Source organism: Labrus mixtus, chromosome 13, assembly GCF_963584025.1.
Source record: "Labrus mixtus chromosome 13, fLabMix1.1, whole genome shotgun sequence".
In the NCBI taxonomy this organism is placed as follows: Eukaryota; Metazoa; Chordata; class Actinopteri; order Labriformes; family Labridae; genus Labrus; species Labrus mixtus.
The window spans coordinates 7,061,813-7,076,759 of NC_083624.1; the positions used below are offsets into that span (position 1 = coordinate 7,061,813).

A 14,947-nucleotide genomic window follows, 5' to 3' on the forward strand; every position below is an offset into this window, starting at 1 on the left:
AGCGAGCAGCAGTTTTAAATTTGATGCGAGCAGTAACTGGGAGCCGGCCAAACTACTTTTCTTCAGCCCTAACTGCCACCGACTCAAATGATGTCACTCGAGGTAATCTCAGATTTTGCAAAGCTCTCTTGGGGTAGCTTCTTGTTTTATAAACTAGATGCATTACCATTATTATCCGAGCTTAAGTTATATCTTATCTTAGGAACATAATGAAAGTACTGCTGAGATAATACAGTATACTGGGAAACCGTTGGAGCCCACTCTAAGAATTCAAACATTTCCATCACTGTGCAAACAACACAGATAGAATTCATTACTCTAACTGGGGTATGCATGCACTATTCTCACACACACACACATATGCAAACATAAAGACTGTCACTGACACAATTGTGCTTTTATTGCTGTACAGGTAAAGTACTTATAAAACATTGGGAACATAATAATTATGAAATATCACATACAATCTTTTTTCTTTCCACAAACACAAATGTATGCAGGTTAAAATATTTCATATGTCATGTACAAAAAGAAAGAGGGCGATAAAAAAAACACTATGAAAGGCAGTGAAACACCTCACATCAGGTGCTTAAATATTGTGTCTCTGAGGACGACTATACATGGACTGGGGGACGGTAAAAGAGCGGCTCTGCACTGACGATAGAGAGCTGATCTCATGGAAGAGGATCCTAACATCGTGGACTGGCGGTATTCTGGCTGCCAGGGGTTTGGTAATGCTTACGACAAAGTGAAATCGGATTGACGGGGACCTTTATGAGGGAGCTGATATGTGTGCAGGTTGGTCCAGTTAAAGAGAGATGGATGACGATTCAGTGATTCACAGTGCAGAGGGAAGCAGTTCTTCACATTAGACATCTTTTGTGTTTTTTTAATCTTTACAACATGAGTGTGTTATAGGGAAGAGGAAAGAGAGAAAAAGAACTGATATCCCTTAAAAAACAGACAAATCATCTCCTCTCATCATAATGCACAATTAACCAGCACCAAAGCATAGCGGAGGAGCATTATCAGGACAATGCATTCTCTGTTATTTGCACTGGCCAGATCACTTCAGCTCGATCTGGGCTCTTCTATATTTGATCACATACATGTTAACTCATTGTGTGAATGAGCTGAATCATACTATGATGAAACTGTTTGACAGTACAACTCATGCAACCCCGATCACAACACAAGGTGTAAATCATGGAGCAAATGAATGCCTCATCAGAGATGCTGTATTCTTATTATTATTATTAAGCTGCTTTAAAATATGGAGTGCATACATAAGACAATAATCACATTTAGCAGTCAGGTACACTGTTTTAAAATACAGGCGCACGTTCCAGTAATAACATACACGGGGATTCATTGATGTGCACAGGCAGTTAAAGTTGCATCTATACATTCAGCCAGTCAGTCCAAAAATGCAGCTCACGGATTGGTTGTCTCTTGTTGTGCACATTTAGCGGCTTCCGCTAATTTTCTGTTCAATATTTGTGCACGTCCACGCACCGACACCCGACAGCCAGGATCGATTCCTGTGATGGTGCTGCTGATTCGTATTCGGCTGAATCAATCGGACACATTGTGGGTGATCAGTGGGAATGAGAAATCAATTAGAACTATCGATACTTTGCGGCCGTAACAATCCAGAGCGATCTTCAGAGATCAAACAGCCTGTTCGAGAACGCCCAGCCCATTACAGAAGTCAACACGACAACACACATAAATATTGTGCAATAAAACATCCATATACAATGAAAACATCTGCCTTGCATCATATGAACAGGGTCAAGAGGGGGGGGGGAATAATAATATTAAATAGAGTATAAAGAATTTCATAACAATAGACAATCATTCTGAAAAAAAAAAAAAAAAAGATATTCACATTTTTAAAATAAACTTCTTCTCTTCTTTACCTCGGTCATTGCATCTAACCCAAGACATTCTTTAAATCTCAGTTTCACCATCACAGACAGTATTATCTCAACCCCCTTTCCTTATCTTTCATTTCAGTCTCTGTGCTTTTTCTGCTGGAAGCTGGAACACACAACAACAACACCGGTCACTATTTACAGAGTGGTTACCATGGAGACACCCGTAGAGCCGGTTTGATCCATTAGGAAGGTTGGAGGAGGGAGGTGGGGGCGCGGTATAGTCAAAGACCAAGTGAGGGGGGTCTGTTTGATGGGGTCGAGTGAGGACAGGAGAGGAAGGCAGGACACTGAAGGTAATGAGGGGCCGAGCGGTCCGTACGATAATCGAGTTCATCTGTGCGTGAGTTCCTGAGCTCGGCACAGTCTCCTCAACTACCCCCCCCCCCCCAACATGACGGTTCAGGTGTCAATGAGACAATGAGAGTTGTGTTGCTACCTCTTTCTGTAATATTCTTCTGATCTACTCAGAAAAAAGTTCTTAAAATCACCACAGCAACATTTGATTTGGTCTTTGTGTAAGTCTGTACAGATGAGTCAATGAGGAACTATTTGTATACATCTGTTTTTATAACTATACATATTAGTTTAGACACGTCTTTGAAAAGTAGTTTCACTTTGGCACAGAGTTTCATGTTCACAACATGAACTACATACCTGTCGACTAAAGCTTAGTTGTATCAGCTTTACACCATAAACCATGAGCAGGTTTTTTTTGATTGATCCCCTTTCCTTGTAAAGGTTAGTGCAGATGTTTGGCCAGGAGGTTTTGGGACCTCAAAGGCTGGTGGTAACAATGGGGGAAAAGAGAGTGCACCATGAGATTTTAAACTGAAGTTGCCCTGACCCCTGGTCCCTTGTTGGGCTGCGGTGACACTTAAAGAGCCCAGGAAGTGACAGCTGTATTTCCTGAAAGGCCCCCGTGTCTACAACCAGTACTGTGATGCTGAACACTGGAGGTGTCTGAAGGCTTTGTTTGGGTTGTAAACTTCAGAAAGGTCTGAGACTTGGGGGTTAAACACACAGGGACATCACAGGACAGCAAGTCGAGTATAATCAGCACCGTTTGGAGTGGAGCACTAAAAAGGGCTGTTTCATATCTGATGCTATTCTGCATTTGAATTCAGTCTTTAGTCTAAGAACAACTGGAAATAATCTCTTCATTAAACTCCCCATGAGCCTCCATTGTCGGTTTTTTCCTATCATTTTCCACTGACACACTAGTCAGTGTTCCCAAGTGCTGAGTTTCTATCACACAGGTATCAGAGTAGTGGAGAGGTTGGACCTCCAGCACTGGAACGAGGCTCATGCTTTTTTTAGGCTTGGAGCTTTTTTACGTCACCCCAGAGCAACGAGGTTACAGAGTCCATATAAAAATAAAAACAAGGAAATGTGCCTGCATGGCTGAAGGGAATAGTGGGGGGGAAGCTTCAGGTAATACATGTAACTGAGTCACACAACATCTGTCATGGAGAGGCTTTCCTGTTGGTCCAGAGCAGCGTGGGGGGAGGGGTCGGGGATCGAGGCGGGCCGTGCTTCCAGTCTCCTTGCCCCTCACAATGCGTCCGCCGCCATCGCAGAAGCTCCCTGAGGGCGGAGCTCTCATCTCTGTTTGTCAAACGCAACCGCTGGAATACCTGTGGCAAAGGAAGAAGGCGGACGAGAGAGAAAATAAGATTCAAGAAAGTCAAATCGAGCACTGAAAAATGACGGATTAACGACCAGTAAGATGATGATGACAAGCAGAAATGACCGGAGTGTGACGGCGGCAGGGAGAGCACAGTGCGGGCTACAAGCAGGAGTTTAACAGAAAGAAAAAGTCTCTTCATAGTCTGTGCAAAAGCTTTCTTAAAATTATAAAATTATAAATGAATTATAAAATTAGAGCGCAACAGTAAAGCTTTTAACAGAGGACTCAAACAATGGCTAAAATCAAAACAACAGTGCTCACATGAACAGCTTCTGACTGCTTTATTGTTTGATCATGCTGCCTTTGCTCTACAGTTTATGTCTATTCATTTATTCTCTCCTTATTGTTTTCTTTGTTTTATCGCTTTTCTCCCTCTCTTAATTGTTTTCCTTTAAAAAGCCTCCTGTGGACCGGTGTTGAGAACTAGCATGCTTGCTATAACACTTATTATTATTAAAAGGACCAGAGATTAAAAAATATCATCTTCAAATCGTGTCGCTGTCAGAGATTACGGCCTGCAGACCTGCTCCGTCTGATCCATCATCCTGAGAGAGAGGCTGTGATCACTGGGCCAGGTCTTCTCTTCATAAAGTAGGACAGTCACTCTCATGAATCATTCTAACACACAACACAGGAGATGAATCTGGAGCTGGCACTGAGCCATCTCATGAGACAGAGGAACCCCCTCCATGACTGACAGCTTCAACAGCCACACATTTCCATATTCTGTCTCTGGACGCTCAGAGGAGATCCTTTAAGTACTTTAGGGATCCTTGTGCAGTCAGCACCGCCAACCCCACCCCCTACCCCCACCTGCACCTACACAACCCACACACCCACACACCCACACACACACACACACACACACACACACACACACACACACACACCATTCTGCAGGGAGAACATCATCAGTCATCTGCCAGTCAATACCCGGGTCAATCAATCAGACAGGAATCCCAATCTCCTCCCAATCAGTAATACCAGCAACAGATGATCCACCACATTAACTGGAGGTTATAATGGTGATATTGATTGGCTGTGAAAGTTAAAAAATTCCAAACTTGTTTACTCTCCTTTTCTTCTAAAATCACATAAAAACACCAACACTGGCATCACCTACAGCCAGAAGCCCATTGGATCATACTTTAGATGTTTGATTTTGAAGGACAGTCATAAAAAAGCAAAGGCAACCAACTGTCCTCTGATTTTTTTTTTTTCTCAATAATCTTTTCTCATATAGGAGCAAGTCTTGTCTTGGGGGGCTTTTATAAACTGTTGATTCAAATTCATTTGGTGCTCTAGTGCCAGTATGAGAAAGTAAACTAGTTACCATGGTGATCATAAAGATGGGACATGTCACCCTGTGCAGCAGAGTGCCACTGATGTAGTCTTAAAGCATTTTTGGACACAAATGGTAGATCTAAATTAAAGAGGAATAAACAGCTTTAACTAGAGAGTGCATGTTTCTTTAAAGTCCCTGTAAAGTAAAATCAGCAATATGTCTCCAACCACGCTAAATATGTTGCAAGAAGATAGCTTTAAACATGTGAAAAGACTGAGAACTATGTTTGACTGATTTCAGATTTTTGACCATTATTACTTTTTTCTCAAGTTTCAGTTCTAGGTTTTAATGGGCGGAGCTAAATCGACTGAGCGTTAAATTATTTGTCTCTTAATGGGACCGATTGACAAACCTGAAGATTTCAATAAACATAAAGTAGCCGTACAATTTTCATACCCTCATCATCACAGATTAACACATGGTCTCTGTCATGATCTGTTTCTCCTCATCTGTATTCATCTCTGCTCGAGGTGGAGCTGTGAGATAAATCGAGCTAATGGTACATTGGTACAATGGTACATTTTCTCTACATCATGCCAGGCGCCAAGACATACAGTGACACATTCCACTTGAACACTGACACAAAGCCACAGGCGCACACACACACACACACACACACACATACTCACAAACATACGCACATAGCCAGCATCACGTGCACATATCTGGACATGAACACACCTGTGAGTGTCCATATGGCCACGCACGTGAGTGTCCATATGGCCACACACACACACAGACACACAGACACACAGACACACACACACACACACACACACACACACACACACACACACACACACACACACACACACACACACACACACACACACACACACACACACACACACACACACACACACACACACACACACACACACACACACACACACACACACACACACACACACACACACACACACACACACACACACACACACACACACACACACACACACACACACACACTGATTGCCTGCACCAGCACAATACTCGACGACCTAATCCATAATTTACACCTCCCTGCCAGGCTATTCTCTGCTCTGGCGCCAGGCAGGAACACCAGCTACTGGAACAAGTTGACAAGTAGGAACACTGTGTCCTTCTGCAATGCATGACTGTACATGGAGCTACGATCACACACACGTGTGCACACACTTCAGCGTCAGATATAAATTTAGTTTAGAGGAATCCACTTATTCAAAGCAATAAACATTTGAAGGGCTTCATAGTTCTTGGCCTTGAAGCCGCAAAATATTAATCATTTTAAAACTCCTATTTAAAGCATCATCACAAACGCTTAAGATAACACTGCTGCGTCTCTTTTCATGTGTCACATGATAAAAACTCTCTGCTGTGTCGAGTACATGGACTCTTGAACATCATGCTTATGTGACTCTTCTTGAACATCTCCTTCCTGAAACAGGGGCGATATAACACTGCTATAACAGCTTCTACTCTGTAGTCAGGAGAGACCAAACAAATCTGTATGGACAACACACAGAGGGACACAGAGGATTTTGGAATATTCAAATGATTTTTAATTTATTAAAAAAAGTTAATACGACTTTTACCTCATCCAAACCCCCTCCCCTCATTGTTTTTACCAGCACCTGGCTGTTTTGTGGTACTACTGCAAGACAGAGGCTGTAGCAGGAAGCTACTACATCTTGCTGAACTCCATTAAATAATAAAAAAAAAGAGCCAAGCAGGTACCGGTCAATTGCACAGACTAGTGTAGCCCTCAGAAGAAAATTATGTGAAAAATAAAATGTAAAATTAAGAAATTTAAATTAAACAAAAATAAAGAAAACATTGCCAGGGGTCTTTTTTTAAAAGATTGTCGAATAGTTCAAGTGAATATAGAATAGTGTTTCAGCTTGAAATACCCATACCTAGTTGCTAAGGGATCTTAAAACATTCTTGTAGTCTAAATAATGATCTTTTAAAAAACATATTATTTGTATCAAACAATATAAAGATCTACTTAAAATCTTTTTTTTGCTACTCAATAAATAGCCCAAAAACAGTCAGACTGCTATCCTCCTAAATCTGAAATTATAAGCAAACCCTTGCTCACAAGGGCATGGGGGGAAGGGAGCCAATACCCAAATCAACATGTTAATAGATTGATAGATGATAATGTTATGGTAATGATATGATAATCAAGGACGAGTAATGGTCATTCCAAACTCTCACAGAGCAGATATCCTACGGCCACTGAGTGTGACAATAACCTGTGACCTTCTCTCCATAAAGCACATATTTTACTGACAAACACCTATCAATGTTTTTTGATTAGACGCATCACATGACCATACAAACACATTACATCCAATTGCTGATGGGAAAGCTTTCATAATTTTGACAATTATAGCATAAGAAAATGTTTCAGAATATTGTTTCAAGAGAACCTCATCTTTTTTTTTAAGATTTATTTTTGGGCTTTTTCTGCCTTTATTGGACAGATAGGACAGTGGATAGAGTCGAAAATCAGGGAGAAAGAGAGTGGGGAATGACATGCGGGAAAGGAGCCTCAGGTCAGATTCGAACCCGGGGCCGCCCGCTTGGAGGACCACAGCCTCCGTACATGGGGCGTGTGCTCTAACCACTGCGCCACCAGTGCCCCAGAGAACCTCATCTTTATAGAAAGCTGAACAGCATCTGTCGCTAGTATCACACTGACCCAGAATGGTCGTTGGTAAGGAAGAACACAGAGCGTGGACTGAATTTTAGGAGGGATGTGAGTGGTCTATGATGACCTGTGTGTGGGAACATCCAGGAAATAAAATTAACTGGATAGGTCAGGTGATGAGGGGGATTTCAGAGAAACAACCGTGGTACCTTGACTCACATGTGCAGCAGCTGGCAGCCAGCAGATTGATTATGATTCTGTGTCCCTCTGAGCCTTTAAGTGTTGTTTTTCTGAATCATGTAGCACAGCCCTCTCACACTTTAAACGTCATTACTTATGCCTACACTTTGTCTGAAAAGAAAAATAGAAAATCAACCTCTGTTATTACCCAATCATTTAGCTGGCAAAACAAACCCCTCCATCTATTCTTAACATCTTTAGTCTAGACGGCGGTTGACTATACTAACTACAGGAACTGAGACAAATCAGTTCATTCATTCCTAACTGAGTTATCTGTCCCCCTCTCTTTCCCCCTCGTCCTTTCCCTTTCATTTATGCCATTAGATCTTTCGATCTTACATAAACACAGTCTGGAATGCAGCTAATTGAAAGGCATTCTGGGTCACAGAGTTGTTCCCATCTCTTGAATGAACTCATGGTAATGAACCTGTTCCAGACAGAACGCTAGATCAGTGAAGTAAAGACGCAGTGACACAAGTGTGCATGTTTACATTATTCAATAGAAAACAAAGAGTAGCCAGACTTTATATGAACAGTTCTGGTACAGAGATATAGTTAAGACACATGAGGATGACATCTGCACTGTTCAGATGTTAGTTAGATGCAACATCAATAACAATGATTTTTAGATCAGGGGATGGATTCAGCAACATAAAATCCAAGCAGATGAAAAAGCAATTAAAAACTGCAGCAAGTTTTTCTTTCGTAAAAAATGTTTAAAATTGGAACAGCAATTGATTTTATGTTCAAAGCCCCCCTGCTTCAAGGAGGAGCAAATTAGAAATTATTTTGAGCGACCTTAATCGCAAATTACTACAAAACAGATTTTTGGTGGATCATAAATTCTTATTAAGACAAAACATCATTTCAACAATCAACATTTTTTCTTCTTCTTCAGAAAAAGCTATTATCTCTGACTGGGTCTTTGAAAAACACTGCTATTAAAGGATGGAGAGCAGCGAGGAATGACATACACTCACCGCATCCCTACATGCGATCAGGACTTCCAGCGAGCCAACCCCTCCCCCCCTGCACCCCCTCGCCGTTTTAGAGGGCGGCCCCCGCACCGAACGGAGAAAAGTTGAGATGACCCCTCTGGAAGATAAAAGGAGGGAGTAAGAGAAAGAGGTCTCAACAGATTCAGAAAAGAGAAGTCACTTTGATATAAAGTTCTCATATTCTGATGAAAACCTTGAGAAACAAGAAGACGATATTAGCAGCAGGAATGAACTTTAGACTTTTTATTCAGGCTTTAAAACACGATGTGCTGGCCCATCAGTGCTATTCTGCACACAGACAAACTTGAAAAAAGAAGCTTATGGTAAGTTAACATTTAGTCCACCTGAGGATTGTGAAGTGGGTACATGATGTGCCTTCACATCTCTAGTGGCAGTGTCTTATGAATGGCATGTCCTCAACTTCTCTTAAAGAGGGCCACTGCGTTCTTTTTCTCTTTCTTGTGCTTCACGTTCCACTGACACTCAATCACCGACTGATGCAGACTGTGATGAAACTGGATCTGTTTTCTTGTGGTGAAACTTAGAAAAGTAGCGCAAAGTGAAGCTGCTGCTACACACTGCAGTGAAAAGAAGTTTGAGCAGTAGACTCACTAAAGGCCTTTTACCTTGTATGTAACAAGTGTTATTATAAAAAGATTTTCTTTCAATTGCACTCTGTTGGAAAAATGTATGTAGTCCCTCTCTTGGACGTTGGCTAAAAGAATTATCAGGAAGTCTGGCTCTTGAAAAACTTACATATATAGTCAGGAAGAAAGCTTCAGAATTTGTTAAAATTTGGGAGTTTCTTTTGGAATTTGTTAAAAATTCTTCTGTTATTGATGTACTGCCACATGTTCTATTTTGGGAGGGTTGTTGTATGTCATACTTTTGTTACATGCATATACATATATTGTACATGTCCTGATAAATGTGAAATTCAATAAAAATATGTTTATAATAAAAAAAAACCCATCTAAACCAAACCTTTCTGATGAAAACAGTATAAGGGTCCAGCATATTTGCAGTAAAAGCTCCAATGGCGACGGCAGAAGATCAATAATTATAACTTCCTGTTTCGATTTTGCAGGGACACTACTCAGCCTGAAGCTTGCTGCCTGTGTGTATTTGTTTGTTTGTGTGTTTATATCTGTTGTGCATGATGTACAAAGATTCAGGATTGGTTAGTGACATAACTGATATTTTATTTTTAAGTGTTTTTTTTTCACATTTTTGAACGTTTACACACACATACACTTTTGCAGCTCCTATAGAAGTGTAACATGGATTATTTTTTACCTGTACACAGAAATGGAAATATGGAATAAATATATAAAAGTGAAATATCTGAAAAAAGTTTGAAACAATTAAACTCAAACTGAATTCAGATAACAGTTTTATGAACTCTAAGACCTATTTGCTTACCGAGCTAATACTTTAGGGTGGGTGAATATTTATTTTTTGCCAGGTAAAATAGTGTTCATAGAGCGTTGAGGCTCTGTAGATATAATATAGTGGTTTATCTTTTTGTATATATCAGAGGGCATTTCATTATTACAGATGAATTGTTGTTGCTAGTCTGTGCTGTTAAACGAGAACTCATATGGTGACGTTTTTGGGTTTAGGTCAATGTATGGCATCATGGGAGTGTGTTTCTGGGGTTTCAAGTGTGTGTGATGTAGCTTGTAAGCCGTTGTATCTTTACATTCTTTCATAAAATATATTTTTTTAACTTTATCAGAGTGTCTCAGTTGTCAAAAGAGTCTCGTACTTAAGACACATTCCACCCTGACTTTTATCAACAGTGTCTATCAAAGGCTGTGTGTGTGTGTTTGTGTCCCTCTTAGCTTGTGTGCAGATGAGCAGGATATTTAATTCGATCCTGTAACCATACACCTGTCTACAGAGCAGAGAAAGCTCCCATGTCATGAGTGATACATGTTGTTCAAAGGAGGCCACTTTCCTGTCCACTCAAAATGTCAACAAACCTAATACAAAATACAGACCTGATATAGTCATGCCGTCATTGTGAGTGTGTTAGTGTGGTTACATGTGCGTAAGCAGTTGAATGTGCGTAAGCAGGTGTATTTATTTGCCAGTTAAAAGTTTGAATCAGGCTGGAGGTTCAGTAAGTGCAGGTCCAGGTGTTGGAAATAACAAATTAAATTTGTGTCTGACAATCATAAATTGAGCTAATAGTTATTATGATATTATAATCTTAATGCATCTTTATGTGTGCAGCTGTCACTGTGTTGAAGTGCCTGCCTGTGTGTGTGTGTGTGTGTGTTTACCTGAGTGTGGTGGCTGTCCATGTGTCTGTGCAGAGAGGTGGAGCTGGTTATGTTTGACTTGCTGTGGCTCTCATCCTCCAGCGATCCTGAAAACATCATAACAGATCAGTTCATTTTTATTTTTCCCTGACAAAGAAAAATGAAAAGAGATACTGCAGTTGTTATTCTCTATGAGTCTTTAAAGAATATAGCAGTAACTTTGGCTTCAGTTGAAAAATAAAAAGTATTTTTATTCTTTATTTGGATTCTCGTCTTAAAAGGCTTTATATGTGATTTTTTGATCCAGCAGATGTCGCCCTTGAGCACCAGCATGAAACCAAAACAACCCGCGCTGCATTGTTGTGTTAGCATGCTAATGCTAGTGATCTTTATTATGCTCGTATCTTCACACTGCATGTAAATTTACCTGAAATGAGTGTGAGTGTCTAGAAACACAGTAAAGCAGTGAGTACAGTATGTTATTCTTCTTTTCTCTAGTCCCTCAATTAAACAACTTTTATACGAGGGGAGGAGTCAGCCGGCTGTCCGGGCGATGTAAACAAACTGAAGATAGGACTCTGAAAACTCTGAAAGCATCACAGACAGTGGGACTCGGGTGTTACACCCATTGTAGACAGTCATGACTCACAGAGTTATTTTCAGAGGATATACTTGATTTATATTATATTTAAGTGTGAAAAATCACATATAAAGCCTTTAATAAAAAGGTCACCTTATTTTTTTATTTTATTTTATTTTATTTAACCTTCATTTAACCAGGAAAAAGTCTCATTTTTACAAGAGCGTCCTGGCCAAGACAGGCAGCAGCACAATTACAGGGTTTCAGACATAAAACACTTAACAACAATGAACATAAATACAAGAATCACAAAAAGAATCATTCATCAGAATCTGTCATAAGTCATCAGCAACAAAGCGATCAAAAAGGGCAATACGAGTTAGCTAAAACATCTACAGTCAGATATTTCTGCCTCCAGATCATTAAGACGACCTTTAAAAACATTCAAGGAAACCAGCTCCCGAAGATTTAAAGTATCTTGCAACCGATTCCAAGAAGAGGGAGCAGCATACTTGAACGCCCTTTTTCCTAATTCGGTACGGGCTTTAGGGATGGTTAGAAGGTGTAAAGTCCTGCGAGCGAAGATAGTAACTTCCATTACTTTTTTGAAGTATGTAGCTCTGTAGGTAGGATGGAAGCAGACCGAGAATACCCTTATAAATAAGAATATGCCAGTGATTTAGTCTACGTGCAGACAAGGCAGTCCAAACAACCCGAGCATACAAGGAGCAGTGGTGAGTAAGGGCTTTTAGATTGGTGATAAACCTCAGTGCCCCATGGTAGACAGTATCCAACGCACGTAGGCTTTGCGAGGATGCGTGCATGTAAATAGCATCGCCATAGTCTATCACCGACATAAAAGTGTTTTTTTGGTCTTAAATGAAAAGCAGGACTTAAATAAAATCCAATTGTTGAATGTGAGGCTTAAAAGAGAGAGAATCATCAATCACAAATCCCAGATATCTGTATTGAGATACAGACTCAATTTCAAAGCCCTGAAAGGTAGTGATAGCAGGAAGGTTCAGTGGCTTTCATCATGAGTTTCGTTTTATCAGCATTAAGCACAAGTCACACAAGGTACGTTGTACAGTATTAAAAGCAAGTTGCAGCTGACAAAGGGCCTGGTTTGGTGTAGGTGCAGAGCAGTATATCACAGTGTCATCAGCATAAAAGTGGAAATTTGCATTAATAACATTTTGATCAAGACTATTGATATATAAAATGAAGAGTAGTGGTCCCAGGACTGATCCCTGGGGCACGCCTTTGGATACTATAAGGGAGCTAGAAGTGATGCCTTCTGCCTGCACGCACTGAGATCTTCCAGAAAGGTAGCTTTCAAACCAGCAGACCGCTTTGTCTGATAGTCCTACGCTACTAAGACTTTGCTTTAGTATTGCATGATCCACAGCATCAAAAGCCTTTGATAAAAAAAATCAATCAATAAAAAGTGCTGCACAGTGGTGTTTGTTGTCTAAAAATTCTATAAAATCATTGACCACTTTTAAGGCCGCTGTAGTTGTGCTGTGTTTCTTCCTAAAACCTGACTGAAAGTCAGAGAAGATATTGTTTGATAGTAGGAAATATTTCAGTTTGATAACATGTAGGGGTTTTGTCTCAGCCCACCCCCTTTCCTCCTCTGCATCACTGCTTATCCTTGAGGTTTTTTAGATACTTTCATATTGAAGATTAATTGATGTGACAACGTGATGTTGTAGTCATGGACAAATGGATAAAAAGAGTGCATAGCTTAGTCTGACTTTCTTTCAGGACTACGTTCTTCCCTCCTCAGGCCGTTAGCGTATTTGTAAGACTTTGAAGGACAAAAAGTTATTTATTATTATTATTATAAGTTATTATTTATAAGTTACTTTGTGAGGGGTCACATGACTTTTTTAGCCGCGGTGGGTAAAACTGTAAATGTGCATCACTTGTGCTGTTACCGTTTGAGATCTGGTTGCCGTTCTCTACAGTGGCATGGCTTGAGGAGTGAGGAGTGTGGTTGTTGGCGTTCTTGTCCTGTAGCTGCAGAGATGGTGACGTGGGGGCGGAGCCAGAATCTTCCCTTCCTGGAAGGTTTATGTTAGAATTGAATCCTGGAGAGAAATCAAGCCAAAGAGACACAAACCACATGTCATAAAAAAGCAACCATCAGATAAGAAGAATATTAAGATTACCATCAGGTTAAAAAGTATCAAAGGGTTGAAAACAATGCAAAGAGCCTGCTGCTAAATCTAGTAATTTGGCTGGATTTTTAAAAAATCTGCTAATATTAACTAAGCATGTGCTAATGTGTGGTATCTTTTCTCCACTTAGTCCCATCCTCCTCCTGCATTCCCAACCTAGTCTTTTAAAAACTACTCGTCTGCTCTGTCTGCTGGGGAAGGTCACTCCACATGACCCAACTCTGACCCTGGACTCTGCTGCTTCTCAGGGCTCACACACACTGACGCACACACACACGCACACGCACACGCACACACACACACACACACACACACACACACACACACACACACACACACACACACACACACACACACACACACACAGAGTAAGTAGGTGACTGTGGGTACATGTATGGCAGCATGAATGGGAATTTGTCAGCTGCTGTCCCACACTGAGAAAATGTGCCTCCTGGTCTGCCCATGGTCACAAGGCGCCTAAATATAAATGTAGCAAACTCTACTACTGGTCCCAGGGGGTTATGTGCATGTTTCTGAGCAAACAAAAGGTAGACAGTTTAGACCATGTGGGGGCTGCAGACTTGTTGAGAGATGAGTCAGAATGAGTGTTTGGATTTGTAGATGAAGACTATAATGAGGGAGAATTCCACTTTTGTCAAATTACAGGAAAATGTTAAAACACGAGGTGTCTTATGACAGTGATTTCCTGGACCACCTGCCCTTGCCTCCCTGGCATTCCTGTGGTTTTCTCATTCCCTGAGGATGAGGAAAGGGAGGAGGAGGGAGAGGCAGCTGCTCTTCACAGAGAAGTCAGGGATAGCAACTGTAACCCCTGGCCCCTCCCACAGCGTCAGGTATCACAGTCGGTCACTTAATAGCCGAGGGGGGGAACGGAAGTAGGCCGTCCTGTTAAGCCCGTTGGCATCCCTGTATGCTCTGATCTAACAGACCGCCTGGCTTTGCCCACTCAAAATAACAGCGAGGTTGTGAACCCCAGTTCCAGGTTCCCCCCTGTCACACACACACACACACACACACACACACACACACACACACACACACTGTTTCCATG

General features: G+C 41.0%; 1 protein-coding gene across 3 annotated transcripts in view; it reads right to left on the minus strand.

Moving 5' to 3' along the window:
- Positions 1 to 382: 382 nt before the first annotated feature.
- The window catches only part of myo16 (myosin XVI), a 106,954-nt gene continuing 92,389 nt past the window's right edge, over positions 383 to 14,947 (minus strand). For 2 of the 3 annotated variants that reach the window (XM_061053452.1, XM_061053451.1), the window contains exons 33-35: positions 13,633 to 13,785; positions 11,134 to 11,219; positions 383 to 3,574 (exon numbers count right to left, since the gene is read on the minus strand). In XM_061053452.1, coding sequence (XP_060909435.1) covers positions 3,404 to 3,574; positions 11,134 to 11,219; positions 13,633 to 13,785 — 410 coding nt within the window. In that variant the 3' untranslated portion in view covers positions 383 to 3,403. Of the gene's footprint in view, positions 3,575 to 8,827; positions 8,943 to 11,133; positions 11,220 to 13,632; positions 13,786 to 14,947 lie in introns of all 3 variants that reach the window. The other variant, XR_009675550.1, reaches the window with a different exon arrangement.